At 41.3% G+C, this 14485-nt stretch overlaps 1 protein-coding gene across 1 annotated transcript in view; it reads right to left on the minus strand.

Moving 5' to 3' along the window:
- RTN1 (reticulon 1) overlaps nt 1–12669 on the minus strand; it is a 317220-nt gene extending 304551 nt beyond the window's left edge. The window contains exon 1 of the mRNA XM_006891774.1: nt 12453–12669. Coding sequence (XP_006891836.1) covers nt 12453–12669 — 217 coding nt within the window. The remainder of the gene's footprint in view (nt 1–12452) is intronic.
- Nucleotides 12670–14485: the final 1816 nt, after the last annotated feature.

Here is a 14485-nt window from a genome sequence, read left to right on the forward strand (position 1 = left end):
ATATAGATATAGATATATAGATATATAGATATAGATATAGATATATAGATAGAGATAGAGATAGAGATAGAGATAGATATATTTGTTCTTTAGTCTCATGGTTACTCATTGTGGTGCTAATGTTATTGGGTCAGGCTTCTTTCAGCATAATTCCCAGGTTTCAAGATCATCCTCTTTTGAGTTCATCTTCTGTGTCACTGTCAGACTAATCTTCCTTAACACAGCATTAGAATATCACTCCCCACAAAGAAGTCATCAACACTTTCAGAATAATAAATACAAAGAGTCTAGCATCCTAGAAGGGGCTTTTAAACCCCTCTATCAATTTGTCTTCCCTGCCACCACCAACTGTCTAGGCAGGTTTAACCAGACTAGCTACAGCTCATCTCTTTGCTACCAATGCTATGTTCATACCCTATCCTGGGCTGCTTTTTCACTCTAGTCTGATGATTTCTGTACTATCTAACCTCCAGCACAGAGCTGTCCCACACATACAAGCACCTGACTTTACCCAGACCTGAGTTGTTTTGTGCTAATTAATCAGCTCTCTCAACTTCCCAGTAAAGCTCAGAAGGAAATGGAGACAGTAAGCATAGCTCATGTTCTGTTATTCCCACAACTCCTAACAATATGTGAAGCAGACGGTAGCAACTCAATAAATCAGTGCTATTTAAACTTTAATATGCATTTGGCAGGCTTATGTTCCTGAGTTGATGTTTGCAGATCATCTCAAGTAGTCTAGATGTAGGTAGTTTATAAATCATGTTTCCAGAAGTCCTGATTTGCAGGATCAGCTGAAAAATTCATACCAAAGATAGGTGCAATGTTAGTTTGTTTTGTTTTTTTTATTCTTATCCTAAACCAGCAATTACCTGGGAAAACGGGAAGAACTTTCTGTTGTCCATAAGTTATTTAAAACAAAAAGGGAAGATTTGTGATGCATAAAACAGAAGTCTTGGTATTTTGAAAGATTTGAGTTATTCAACAAATTCTCCATTTTCAGTAACCAAGAATGTGATCTATGAACTAGTTTTATAATCATTTTCTGCAGTAGAGGAACTGGAAAATCCACCTGGGAATTGGACATGGAAATTAGAATGCAGAAATGTTCTAGATAAAAATGTAATTCATTAGACAACCCACCAAATATGGTTTTATAAAAAATAATCTGTCATAAATATATAGATAATAGGACAGAGAACTAAATTGTGAATAGAATAGCATGAGTCTTTTCTCATTAAAGAGTTCATGGACTCTGAAAACATTTTCTAATATGTTGAATATTTAGGGAATTAGATCCAGCAGAGAAAAAAGAAAAAAAATCCAAGAAAATAAATGAAAAGAGATACTTGCAGATAGTATGCTTCACATTTAAATTCAAGAAATGAGATAAAAACCATGCAGTGACAAGAAATTTGTTACATTATGGGGTTTTCTTGACAATTGAGAAGCAGAGTTTAGATTTCTTGACAAATTTAGGAAGTCCACAATTGTGTGGAGAGCACATATCAGATGATCAATCTGAAGTTAATTGAGGTTTTTATAATGAACTCATTTCTGATTTCATTATTAGTAGGCTGCTCATTTTTAAGAAATATGCCCATGTGGCTCCTTGGGAGAAATATGGGCTCTCTTCCTCCCTTTTGAGGCACAGCCTTGAAAAATCCAACAGAGGGTCAACTATGAGTCAGTTCTTACTTGACAACTGAAAATAACAATGTAGAGAACAGTTCTCATCTATGAAGGTATGAAGATCTCGGTACACCTAACACTTTCTAAGTTTCTCCCATTAAAACACCACCACCACTTCATTTTAATATTATCAGCTGAGTCTATCTGTTCACTGGGTATTTCTAATTATTATCATGTTCTTCCTCATTAAGTAAAAATCTGCTTCTCTCATTTACTCACGAGTCCCAACTCTGCTCTGTGAAATCATGTCAGTCAAGTTTTCTTTTGCTTCATAATATTTCTTCTAATACTGAACTTACTTTAAGATCTCTAATTCCTGTCTTTTTTCTGGCTAAAAATTCATCATTTCTTCATCCATTGCTTAAATTCTAGAAGTTTTGTCAACCTTGTAATTCATCAATGTCTCCAGAGCATTTTAAGTGAGACTTCAAATTTGTCCTGCCAAGAACAGAACCAAAGGGAACTATTAATGTATAAGACTTCTATTAATATGACCTAAAATTACATAAGATATTTTAGTAATTCTATCATACCACTAAGCTCATATTTAGTTAATTACAACTCTCATAGTTCCCATCCCCCACCATGAACTATTTTCAGATACATCTCCTACATTCAGTACATATTAAATAGTTTTCTGAATTTACAGTCAGGATTTTACATTTATAATTCCACAGGCTTCTGTTCTTCCTTCCCTTTTAAAATACCCAAACTTTGATGTTCACGCTATCATGGCCTTTCCTAGAGATAGTAGCCCCTGATTCACTCTCAGTCTTTAATATCTATCATCATCCTTTTTTATTTTAGTAATCATATCATTGGTTATTTCACTTCTGGCCTCTCCATCCTTCTGTAACTCCTCTCCACCAATGCTGCTGTCCTTTACCCAGTTTCAGTGTCCCATTGCCCAAAGCAACAGTATTTCCATAATTTGTATAGCAAACATCATACTCTCCAAAAATTACCAATCTTTTTTCTCTCCCTCCTTCAAGTACCCTTACTCAAACAGTTCCCCAGCCCCACCTCGAGTATTTACATCCCTCTTCCTACCATCTTTTCGCTGTACTGCATCCTTTCATTTCTTTCTTTTCTCCTTAACTAGATTCCATAGTCCATCACTACAGTCACCGCCTTGCATACCCTACTGCACTTCTTTTCCTACGTTGCTCACTGCAAATTTTTAAAGTCTGTCTATACCTACTCTTCTCAAACTTCCAACAACTCCACCCCTGCCTTCACTCTGACCTTGACTCCTATTTCACAGGTCAAATATAAGCTGTCGGGAAAAACTTTCAGCAGTTGTCACACTTGCATCCACATGCTCCTGCACTGTATCTCTCTTCTGCCTTTGCTCCAATTACCTTCATGAACTGTTCATATTTCTGTTTAGCATCAACTCTCGACTAGTCCATCCTTCACCTACTCAGACATGGTTGTAAGGCTTGCCCCTACTTGATCCTGCACTATCATGCATTCTTTCCTACTGAATTATTGGCATCATCTTACAAATATTGACTCAGTTGATCTAGAGGGTAAAGGAGTTGTGCTGTCGCTTCAAAGGCAGGTGGTTCAAATTACACCAGCTCTTCTGAGGGTGAAAGATGGGCAATTTCCTCCACTGCAATTGACAGCCTCTGAAAACCTGCCATACGGTCAACTTTGAGTCAGTTTCTACTCAACAGCAATGTATTGTATTGATCTTTAAAAATTAAAACTTTGTTTTTCCTTGATACCTTAAAACTCAAAACTCAAATTCATTGCCAACAAACCATAACTGATCCTTAAGGCTCCCTCACCTGAGCTCTTCACCATCAACATTAACTCCCTTGTTAATCTCATTTCTATGCTAACAACTTCCAAACTTATATACACAACCCAGACTGCTCCCCACTCCCAACTTCTACAATACCTATTTGCCATCTCCTCTGGGATATCGAACTGCCATTTAAAACATAGTATTTACAAAGCTTATGTCCTGATTTTCCACTGGACCTTGCTCCTCTCAAAGTCTTCCCAAAATTGTTGGGACTGTTGTAGTTGTTATGTACTATTATTTGATACTGACTGACAGTGGCCTTTGAACAAAAAAAAGAAAGAAATTCTATCCCATCCTGCACCATCACCACCAACCCTGCTGTACTTAGTCCCAATGTTGCAGTCACTGTGTCAATCCATCTTTGGACTGAGGACTTTCCTCTCCCAAACTGATCTCCAATTTTCCAAGCATGATAGCCTTTTCCAAGGACTGATTCTTCCTAAGAAAATGCCCACAGTATGTGAGATGTAGTTCCAACATCCTTACTTCTAAGGGGCATTTAAGTTACTCTTCATTCAAGACAGACTTGTTTGTTCTCTTGGCAATACATGGTATATTCAATATGCTTCAATACTGAACACCACAACTCAAAGGCATCAATTTGTCTGATTACCCCCAGCTAGGTTGTCTGATCAAGTCATGCTCCTCTTTATTTATCTTGTTTTGACCTCAGAAAATTCACTTGTGCCCTATGCCCATCTGGTTAGATTATAATAATGCCTTTTTAATCAAGCTGCCAGGGATAACCTAAGAATGAGGAAAATGAAAAAGAACACAAGAGAAACTATTTGGCTATACTAAATAGTAATGTAATCCAGAATGGTGTACATGTTTTAGGAAACCACAATCTGTTTTAACACTGATCCTTGCACAAAGGAAGCATTCAGTATATGTTTACTAAGTTAACCTGAACCTCAATGGTGTCTCACTTAACAGATAATAAAAAGACAAGAACTTTCCACAGCCCATGCTATCCAAGAGAAATAGCATAATGTGCAAGGTCTTCAACAACTTTTCTCCAAGCTTAGAGTTAAAGTTGACAGACAGCTCTGAAGAGGTAAGAAAGCAGAAAATTCTATTGCATAACTAAGTGGTAATAAGTAGAATGAATTTCCTGGAATTGTGAATTCACAAAGGGAAAATTAGGCTGGCAGTCTTGATAAAAATCCACTTACAAATTGTATTTTAGGATATGTAAGTGTTTTTAAATTTTAGTTTAACCTATTATAAATTCCCTATATGAGAGCTGGACAATGACTAAGGAGGATAGAAGGAGAATTGATGTCTTTGAGCTGTGGTGCTGGAGAAGAGCATTGAAGGTACCATGGACTGCTAGGAGAACAAACAGATTCATTCTGGAAAGGATCTAACCAGGCGGCTCCTTGAAGACAAGGATTCTGAGGCTCTAACATACTTTGGACATGTTATAAGGAGGGACCGGTCCTTGGAGAGGGACATCATGCTTGGTAGGGTGGAGGGACAGCGCAGGAGGGGAAGGCCATCTGTGAGGTGGATTGATTCAGTGACTGGGGTAAATTGGGATGGGTGTATCAGAGATGGTGCAATTGGCACAGGACAGAGCAGAGTTTAGGCTGTTGTACATAGGGTCGCTATGAGTTGCAAGCGACTCAACGGCACATAACATCAACAACAACGTATCCAGAAGCTATGATTGTACCTGTACATTACTTTACATTTCCAAACTCCTTGAAAATACATATTGTTTAAATATGATAAAACAAAAGGTAATTTCCATTTAAGTTCTACCGATTGCAGCTATGAATAGCTCTAAGTCACAGGTGACTTGATGGCACATAACAACAACATTTTTCTCAAACAATAAAAAAAAAACCAGAAAGTTGACAGAACTTCTGAAGAAAAATTGAAGAGATCCTAAATTTAAAATGTTGATCCTTTCTTTCTTCTATTGCTTTTAGACTGTCAAACTACTTACAGTTCTGAAGGTGCACAGAAGAGCTGTACATAATGCTGTATATATAATGGATTATGCTTGAATATTACTCAAAACACAAAACTCATTGCTGTCAAGTTGGAACCAGTTCCTAGCTGACCCTCCAGTGAGTGTCTGAGGCTGTAAACTGAAAGGGAGGTGATTGTTCCTCTTTCTCCTGAATAGTTGCTGGGAGATTTAAAGCACCAGACAGGTGGTCTTGTGGTTAGCAGTGCAACTCCCTATGGACTAAGGTGCAAAATCTCTGTACTTGAATGTAAAGAGAACAAAAATCTTCACTACTAGGTCCACAAAGTATTTTATTCTATCTGTATCAATAATCAATACCCAAGAAAGTAATAGTCAATAAATCAAACGATGTATTTCACTGGGCAAATCTACTTCAAAAGACCTCTTTAAAGTCAAAGATCAGAGAAGTCCCTCTGATGACTAAGATGCACAAGGTCTTTTCAGTCACCTCATTTGCATGTGAAAGCTGGATGATAAAAAAAGCAGACCAAAGAAGAACTGGCACACTCAAATTGTGCTGGCAAAGACCAATGAATATGCCATACATTGCCAGAATAAACAAATTCATCTTGGAGTAGTACAGCCAGAATGCTCTTCAGAAGCAAGGATGGTGAGGCTTCATCTCTTCCTTAGGACACATCTTTAGGAAGGACCAATCACTGGAAAAGGACATTATGCTTGTTAAAGAAGAGGGGGGGGAGGGCAGAGAGAAAGAAAAAACTGCATGAGACTGAATGACACAGGAGCTGCAACAGTGGGCTCAAACATGCTGACAAATGCAAAGACGGTGCAAGACTGAGCAGAGGTTAGTTACAAGTGATCTGTGAGCGGTACCCACTTCACAGCAATGAATAAGAACAAGAACACATCTATCAAACACACTCAAAAGTGAAGACAACTAATCTAGTCTTCAAATGGACTTTAGAAGGTGTCTGATGATGCAATAGTTCTTCAGACTGATATTAAAAAAAGATCTGCAAATCATCCTGAAAGTTACTGAAAAAGTGAAAGACTAAAAACAGCTTTTCCAGAAAGAGCACTAACCTTTCTTTTCTCATTATACATAAAATATATAGAAAGATATGCTATGGTAAAAGTTGATCCTTTGGCACCTAACAAAAACAAAATCCCAAGCAGTATGCAATACATGATAAATTCAATATATGTATGTATGTATTATAGAAGAAACCACTGGCTCCTGTTTATATGATTCTTCCTGAAATTTTTCAGTGTTAATCAATTCTTTCTGGTACAGTGACTCTGTGTATTTTCTCCATCTTCTTTTGATGTTTTCTGGGTCATTCAATACATTGCCCATAGCATCTTTCAACACTGCAACATGAGGCCTAAATTTGTTTTTCAGTTCTTTCAGCTTGAGAAATGTAGAGTTCTTTCCTTTTTATTCTCCAATTCCAGCTCTCTGCACATCCAATTATAATACTTTGCTTTGTCCTTCCAAGTCGCTCTTTGAAACTATCTGTTAAGCTCTTTTACTTCAACATGTTTTCATTAAGATTTAGTTTCCCAACAGGAGCCAATGGTAATGAAAGAGGAAGTGGAAACTACATTGAAGGCATTAGCAAAAACTAAGGCCCAGTAATCGATGGGATACCAATTGACTTTTTTTCAATCAACAGATGCACCAGTCTATGTAAGGAAATTTGGAGGCCAGGTGTCTGGCCAATGGATTGGAAGAGGTTTATATTTGTTCCTATTCCCAAAAAGGGTCATTCAACTGAATGTGGAAATTATCAAACAGTATCATTGATAGCACATGCTAGCAAAATACTGCTGAAGATCATTCAAAAATGGCTGGAACAGAAGTTCAAGTAGGATTTAAAAGAGGCTGTGGCACCAGGGATATCACTGCTGATGTCAGACGGATCCTGGCTCCAAGTAAAGAATACCCAAAGAATGTCTATTTGTGCTTTATTGACCATGCAAAGACATTTGACTGTGTAAATCATGACAAGTTGTGGCTGACATTGAGAAGAATGGGAATCCCAGAGCACTTGATTGTGCTCATTTGGAACCTATACATGGATCAGGAGGCTGTTATGTAAACAGAGCAGGGGAGCACTACATGGTTTGGAACTGGGAAGGGAGTGCGTAAGGGAGGTATTTGGTCTCCTTATCTGTTCAATCTATATGTTGAGCAAATTATCTAAGAAGCTGGACTATATGAAGAGGAATGTGGCATCAGGATTGGAGGGAGAATCATCTGTGTAATGCTTGCTAAAAGTGAGGAGGATTTGAAGCACTTGTTGCAGAACAACAAAGAATGCAGTCTTCAGTATGGATTCTGTCTCAATATCAAGAAAACAAAGATTCTTACCATTGGACCAATAGGCAGTATCATGATAGATGGAGAGGAGATTGAAACTGTCAACAGCTCCATCTAGCTTGGATCCACAATTCACTCCATTGGTACGAGCAGTCAGGAAACAAGGAGAAGAATTGCAATGGGGAAATCTGCAGTTAAAAGACCTTTCCAAATTACTGAGAAGTGATGTCAGTTTGAGGACTAAGATGTCTCTGATTCAGGCCATGGTCTTTCCAATTACTAGCTATGCACCCAAGACCTCGAAAATGAATAAGGATGACAGAAAAACAATTGATACCTTTGAGCTGTGGTGTTGGAGAAGAGCACTGAACATTCCATGGATGGCCAAGAAAATGAATAGATATGTCTTGGAGAGGGTGCAGCCAGAGTGCTCTTTGGAGGCAAGAGTGATGAGGCTTCACCTAACATACTTTAGACATGTTACTAGGAGGTGCTATTCCTTGGAGATGGACATGATGTTGGGAAGAGTGGAGGGTCAGCAAAAAAGAGGGAAACCCTGAACCACGTGGATTGACAAGGTGATTGCTATAATGGGCTTTTGTGTGCCACAAAGCGTGAGGATGGCGCAGGACAGGACTGGTTTCAGATGTTTTGTTCATAGGGTCGCTATGAGTCATACTCAACTCGATGGCGGCTAACAACAACATAGAAGAAACAGGTATCTTGCACACATGTATTACAGAAGTTATATATGTCTTTTATATATGAATAATCATAGTGGTAAGAAGCTGTGCTACAGTATAAAAGGCACATGGTTCGACTCCACCAGCTGCTCCACAGAAGGACAATTACCTCCCATTCAATTAACTGCCTCTGAAAAGCTGCCAGAGAATCAGTTATGGGTTGGTTCCAACTTGATAGTACACAACAAAAACAAACATATATGTATAACAATACACTTAGACATATATAACTTCTGTAATACATACATATATAAGGCAAATTTTTAAGCAATGTGATCAAAGTAAAATAAATTGGGGAAGAATTGTCAATTATCAAGAAATTTAAGTAGAATTGTCTGTAAACCAAGATTATAAGATTATCTATAAACCAAAACCCACACATCTGCCATGGGGTCAATTTGTGCCCTCTATTGGACTTCAAATGCTATAAATCTTTGCAGGAAGCTCCCGCGGAGCAACATGGAAATTCAAACCCTCAATCTTTCGGTTAGCAGTCCTACAGGTTAGCCACTAGCACCAAGTGGATCTATTTCTCCAGACCATTCTCCATTCTGTTCTCTATTTAGTCTTCCATGCACAAAGCCATCAATGAGTTTCTTTCCAAAGCAACTAAGGAGTTAAATTCTTCTCATTTCATTTTGTTCAAATGTTCTATTTTAAATTCTTCCTTTAAACAAAGAGCCATTCTTCTATCCTTTTGTTAGTGTATGCTCCTTTTGAATAGTTTCCAGGAATAAAATAACTGATCATGAAAAAACAAAACAATTGTTCTTAACATCTTCTGTAGAAAGTTATTAGATGATAGCACAGATTCATGATTACAACTCCACCATGCTGTAGCTGACATCTGGTGATTAAATGGTATATTCAATATCCCTTTGGTAAAAGATGCCAAGGAGCTGTGGTAAATGTAAAGTCAGCAGTTTGAATCCACTCAAAACTCAGCAGTAGAAACATGGACAGTCTCCTCCTGTAAAGAGTACAGTCTTAGAAACAGGATGGTGGTTAACTTTAATTTGGAATCTTCCGCACAGCAATAAATTTCCATTGGCAATAGATTTTCATTTCACATGCCATTATGAAGTTTAGACACAAAATACTATAGTTTTACAAGAGAATGTTAAAAAAAAAAAGAGAACGTTATTTCTGTGGAAACATTCCATTAATATTCTCTGTCTGTCTCTGTCTCTGTCTCTCTGTCTGTGTCTCTGTCTCTCTCTCTAACACACACACACACACACACACACACACACACACACACGAGAAGCAATTAAAATACCTGCAATTACAATGCTGACAAGAGCTTCATATAGTGCTGACAGTGCCATGTTTAAGATGTCTAAACATATATTCATTCTAGGATATTACTAAGAACTATCTTTGGAAATGTTGCTTTGGGAACATTAATTATCATCAACGTATAAAAATAAATAACAGAATTTGTGCCCAGATGGCATGATCAGTGGTGGTTTTCAGAAAAACAGGTTTTAAAACATCAGTATCTGTCTTATATTTTAATATTCCATCTGTAAAAGTTACAGAATCTGTTTACAGTGTATTGCCCTCAGATGTCTAAGTAACTTTTAATTTTACTCATTCTTTAAAAAAAAACAGGGGGGAAGCAGGCTTCTGAGTTTTATCTTTAATAAACTTGAGGATTTACCTGCTGACTTTTCACGCAGCAAGAGAACTGCTGAAATAACAGATGTGATAGTTGGCCCAGATTTAATGTCACTTTTTCACGATCTAGTTATTTATTTAGATATAACTTCAGGCATGGATGTCTCTCATAACAGTCTTCCCAGGCTACTTCATAAGAAGCATTCTGATGTAAAACATTAAACAACTCAACAACCAAGTGAGAAATTCCTTCATGTAACAATAATATACTAAGAATTGTCTAAATTAATATGCAAAATGTGTGTTCCTTTTCCCCTCATTCTCCTTCCACCCAAGCTAAGCAGCATGCTTGATTTTTTTTCTTCTACTATATCTGAGCCTCAGATTCCTCTAACAATTTAACAAAACATAAAATAATCTTATACTTTGAACATGTTGTAAGGAAGGAGAGGTCCTTGGAGAGGGACATCATTCTTGGAAGGGTGGAGGGACGGTGCAGGAGGGGAAGACCGTCTATGAGGTGGACTGATTCAATGACTGGGATAATCGGGATGGGTGTGTCAGAGGCAGTACGATTGGCATAGGATAGAGCAGGGTTTAGGGCTGTTGTACATAGGGTCGCTATGAGTCGCAAGCAACTCGATGGCACATAACAACAACAACTAATAATGTTTTACATAGCAAACGTTTGCTATGTGGCAGGAACTGTTCTAAATATTTTTAGAAATAATAACTCATTGCAGTGGATAGCATATTATAAATACAAGGCATCTACTCCACCTAATCTTAGTGACAACGGTTAACATTTATAAAGAGCTTTCGTTACAACAGGTAAAAGAGTTTGAACTTTGAGCTCTCCTCAATGAAGAGTAGTAATGATAAAAACTACCTTCATTTCAGTAAAGCTATCATCTCCGGTTAAAAAGAGTTTATGTTATTTGGTGGTTGTGCAGATCTAGAAGATGAAAGAGAAGCTGGACATCAATCTTCGGACATAAATCCTTTTCTTACTCTGAAACATAATAATTGATGTATGTATGGCCAAAGGAGTTTTACAGCTTTATAATCTTTTCTTCTTTCTTTGCTTCGTCATGGATAGCCCTCTTTTTTACCAAAAGATGTTAGCATCTTTTACTCAATTCATTCCCCAAAACTCTTTTCTACAGCCCAGATCTTTTGTACTAGGGCAGCATTAAGACGGCCTAAACCATTATACAGAACCCATCAATAGAGGCGTTGTCTTAGAGAAGTTCCCCCAAATCAGTGGCCAAGAGAATTCAGATCAGTCTTGGCCTTCATCCCTTTCTCCTCTGATCGTACCCACCATCCCCAGAAACCCAATCCGTCATAGCAAAGCTTTCTAAAAGAACACCACCACACACAACATTCATACAGACCAGGCCGATAGCCCCTCCCCAAAGCGCGCCTCTGTAAACCCTGTAGCCTCTAGCAACTGGGAGAGAGGATGCACCTGGACCCCAATGCCCTCCTGGCACGGGTACAGGTTGACTGGGAAGGAGAAGTGGGTATATTCAAGCTACGGGGGAAGAGTCCAGGGCAACCTGCAAATGCCCAGGTGGGTCCAGGCTTCTGGCAAACTGTCTCTTCTACGCACCCAAAACCTCCAACACCACAGCCAACCCACTGCAGTTAGAGTTCCAAGTTTTGGGGGGGGCATCTGGGCAATTGAAAAGAAAGGAGATTCTGACCAGGGGCTGACAACTACGCCCACCCCGCTTGCAACGCTGCCCCTCCTGAATGTGTACATACACACTCTTGGGATTTCCGTTTTCCGTGGGTGAATGAAAGAGAGAGAGAGAGAGATGGAGGGTGGGAGTAGAAAGTGGGACTGAGATGCAAGTGTGCTAATCTCAGAGGAAAAGGGTAAAATCCGCCGGGACCAAGCCCAGGATACACAGACAGAGGGCCTGCCCAACGCTTTGTTGCCAGCGTCCCCTTCTCGCTGGTGCGCACGCCGCGCGCAAACACGCCCCAGAAAATCATCACAACCTGCCAGGCGGCCCATACAGCCTTGAGTAGGGGGAAAGAAACTTGGACCCGGGCGCCAGCTGTCAAGATACTGCGATTGCTTACGGGCATACTTCTACAAACATGATGATGATGATCAGTACTATTTTGTCTTCTTGCGAGTCTTTGGAAAAGCGTAATTGTTGTTTTCCACAGTTCGCCCTGGCGAAGGGGGGGGTAGGGCTGCTGCTTAAGGTAGCGCCAGAAAGGTGCAGGGAGCTGCGGAGAAGGGGGCCAGCTGGGGACCCACGTCCCCGACGCCATTAGCTGGGCTCCCGCCTGCCTTACCTGTGGATGCAGTCTCCATGGCAACGGGCGGCGGCCCCGCGGAGCCCGAACCGGGTTCCCGCCGCCCCGCTTCCCCGGCGCCGTCGCCCGAGCCCCGGCCGGGCTGCCCCGCCGGCGTCCCCGCCTCGTTCTCCCCCTCCCCCAGGTCCCCGAGCCACTGGGACCCTGGGCCGGCCCGCGGCAGCAGCTCGTCCTGCGGAACCGGCGGCGAGGCCATGGCTGGCGGGCCCGGGGGCGCGGCGGCAGCGGCTTGGCGGGACCGAGGTGCGGTGGCTGAGCGGCCGGGCGCTCACTGCTCTGCCCTCGCCGGGGCTCCGGACTTGGGGTGGATGCGGTGTCTTCGCGCCGCTGCTGCAACTCCGGCCGCGCCGCCGCTGCCTGCCGCTCTCGGCGCTTCGGCTCCTCCTCCTCCCGCTCCCGCCCCGCGCCCCTGCCTGCGCTCCTCCTCCTCCTCCTCCTCCTCCTCCCCGCGCCACCGCCGCCTCGGCTCTAGGAGCCTGTGATTACGCAGGTGGAGAAGGCCTGCTTCGTCCGAGTCTTCCCCCGCACACGCCAGCCCCGGCCCGCTACTGGAAAGCCCCCACTAGGGGTGTGTTCCAAATCCCCTTCGTCTCCCCCTCATTCGGGGAGGGGTGAAAGGAGAGGGCCTGCAAGCAGCAGCAGCCCCCTCAGCCAAACGCGCAAGCGGTCCCTCCAACTCTTAAAGTTGAACCCGGGCTGATGTCCTGGGACTGGAGGCAAAGAAGGGAAGCTGCAGACCTCAGAGTCGCAGTTTTGAGGGTGACCTTAGGAGGGGATACAGGTCCGTGGGAGAGGAGGGCGAGGATGGGTGTTAGTCCTAGATGGAGACCAGAGGACCTGCAGCAGCCCCCGAGGTTAAATCCTACGTCTTTAAACTGTTGTTTGATGAAAATTGTGGAATATTGGGAAAAGCTGAGAGACTTTAAAAACATACCCCTACCAAACCGGATGGCAAACAAAATATAAATATCCTCTCCTCCTCCCCCTTAAAAAAACAAAACAAAACAAAAAAACAAAAACAAAAACCTGCGGTAGAGTCGATTCCTACTCTTAGCGCCCCCACGTGCGCGGCCTAGAACTGCACTCCAAAGGGGTTTCAAGATTTTCACCCTTTGGAAGTACATCATCCTGCCTTTCCTCTGGGCACTGCTGGGTGAGTTATAACTTCAGTCTTTTGGTTCGTTTGCAAACGCCTAGTATGTAAATATGTAAACACGCAGGAGAAAAAGCAGCTATGATTTCCTTCCGAAATACTGAGCTAAAATAATGCAAAGTATGCACTGCCTTTGCAGTCTTTGATGTTAAAGGTTGAAGCTGTTGCACCTCCTTTTACTTCTCCTTCTCCACCTCCTCTTTCTCTCTGCCTCCTCCTCGCCCTCCTTTCCTTCTTTTTCTCCTCCTCCTCTTCCTCCTTTTAAACAACAAAACTTCTCATCACTCCACCCACAGGCAACATCATGATGGAGAAAAGATTGAAACTCAACGAATTCATCTTACCTGGGTCCAAATCAACATGCTTGGTACCAGCAGTAAGCAGATCAGAAGGCCTATTGTTTTGGGCAAGTCCAGTGTCAGAGACATTTCTAAACTACTGAAGAGAATTTATGTCAATTTGAAGACTAAAGTGTACTCTGATTCAGTTATGGTCTTTCGAATCACTAGCTATGCACCTGAGAGCTGGACAGTCAATGACAATGACAGAAGAAGAATTGATGCCTTTGAGTTGTGGTGTTGGAGTCTGTCCCATGATGGTCAAAAGAACAAACAGATATATCTTGGAAAATGTGATGATGGAGTGCTCCTCAGAGGCAAAAGTAGTAATGCTTCACATCACTTACTTTGAGCATGTTGGTAGGATAGCCTTGTCCTTAGAGAAAGACATCATGCTTAGAAAGGTGGAGGATCCATGAAAGAAAGGAAGACCCGCAGCCAGATGAATTGGTATAGTGACTGCTGCAGTGGGCTTGAGTATGTCAGAGATGATGAGGGATAGAACAGGTTTCATAGGGTCA

The sequence above is a fragment of the Elephantulus edwardii genome, unplaced genomic scaffold (genome assembly GCF_000299155.1).
Source record: "Elephantulus edwardii isolate Elephantulus edwardi_28Jun2011 unplaced genomic scaffold, EleEdw1.0 scaffold00104, whole genome shotgun sequence".
In the NCBI taxonomy this organism is placed as follows: Eukaryota; Metazoa; Chordata; class Mammalia; order Macroscelidea; family Macroscelididae; genus Elephantulus; species Elephantulus edwardii.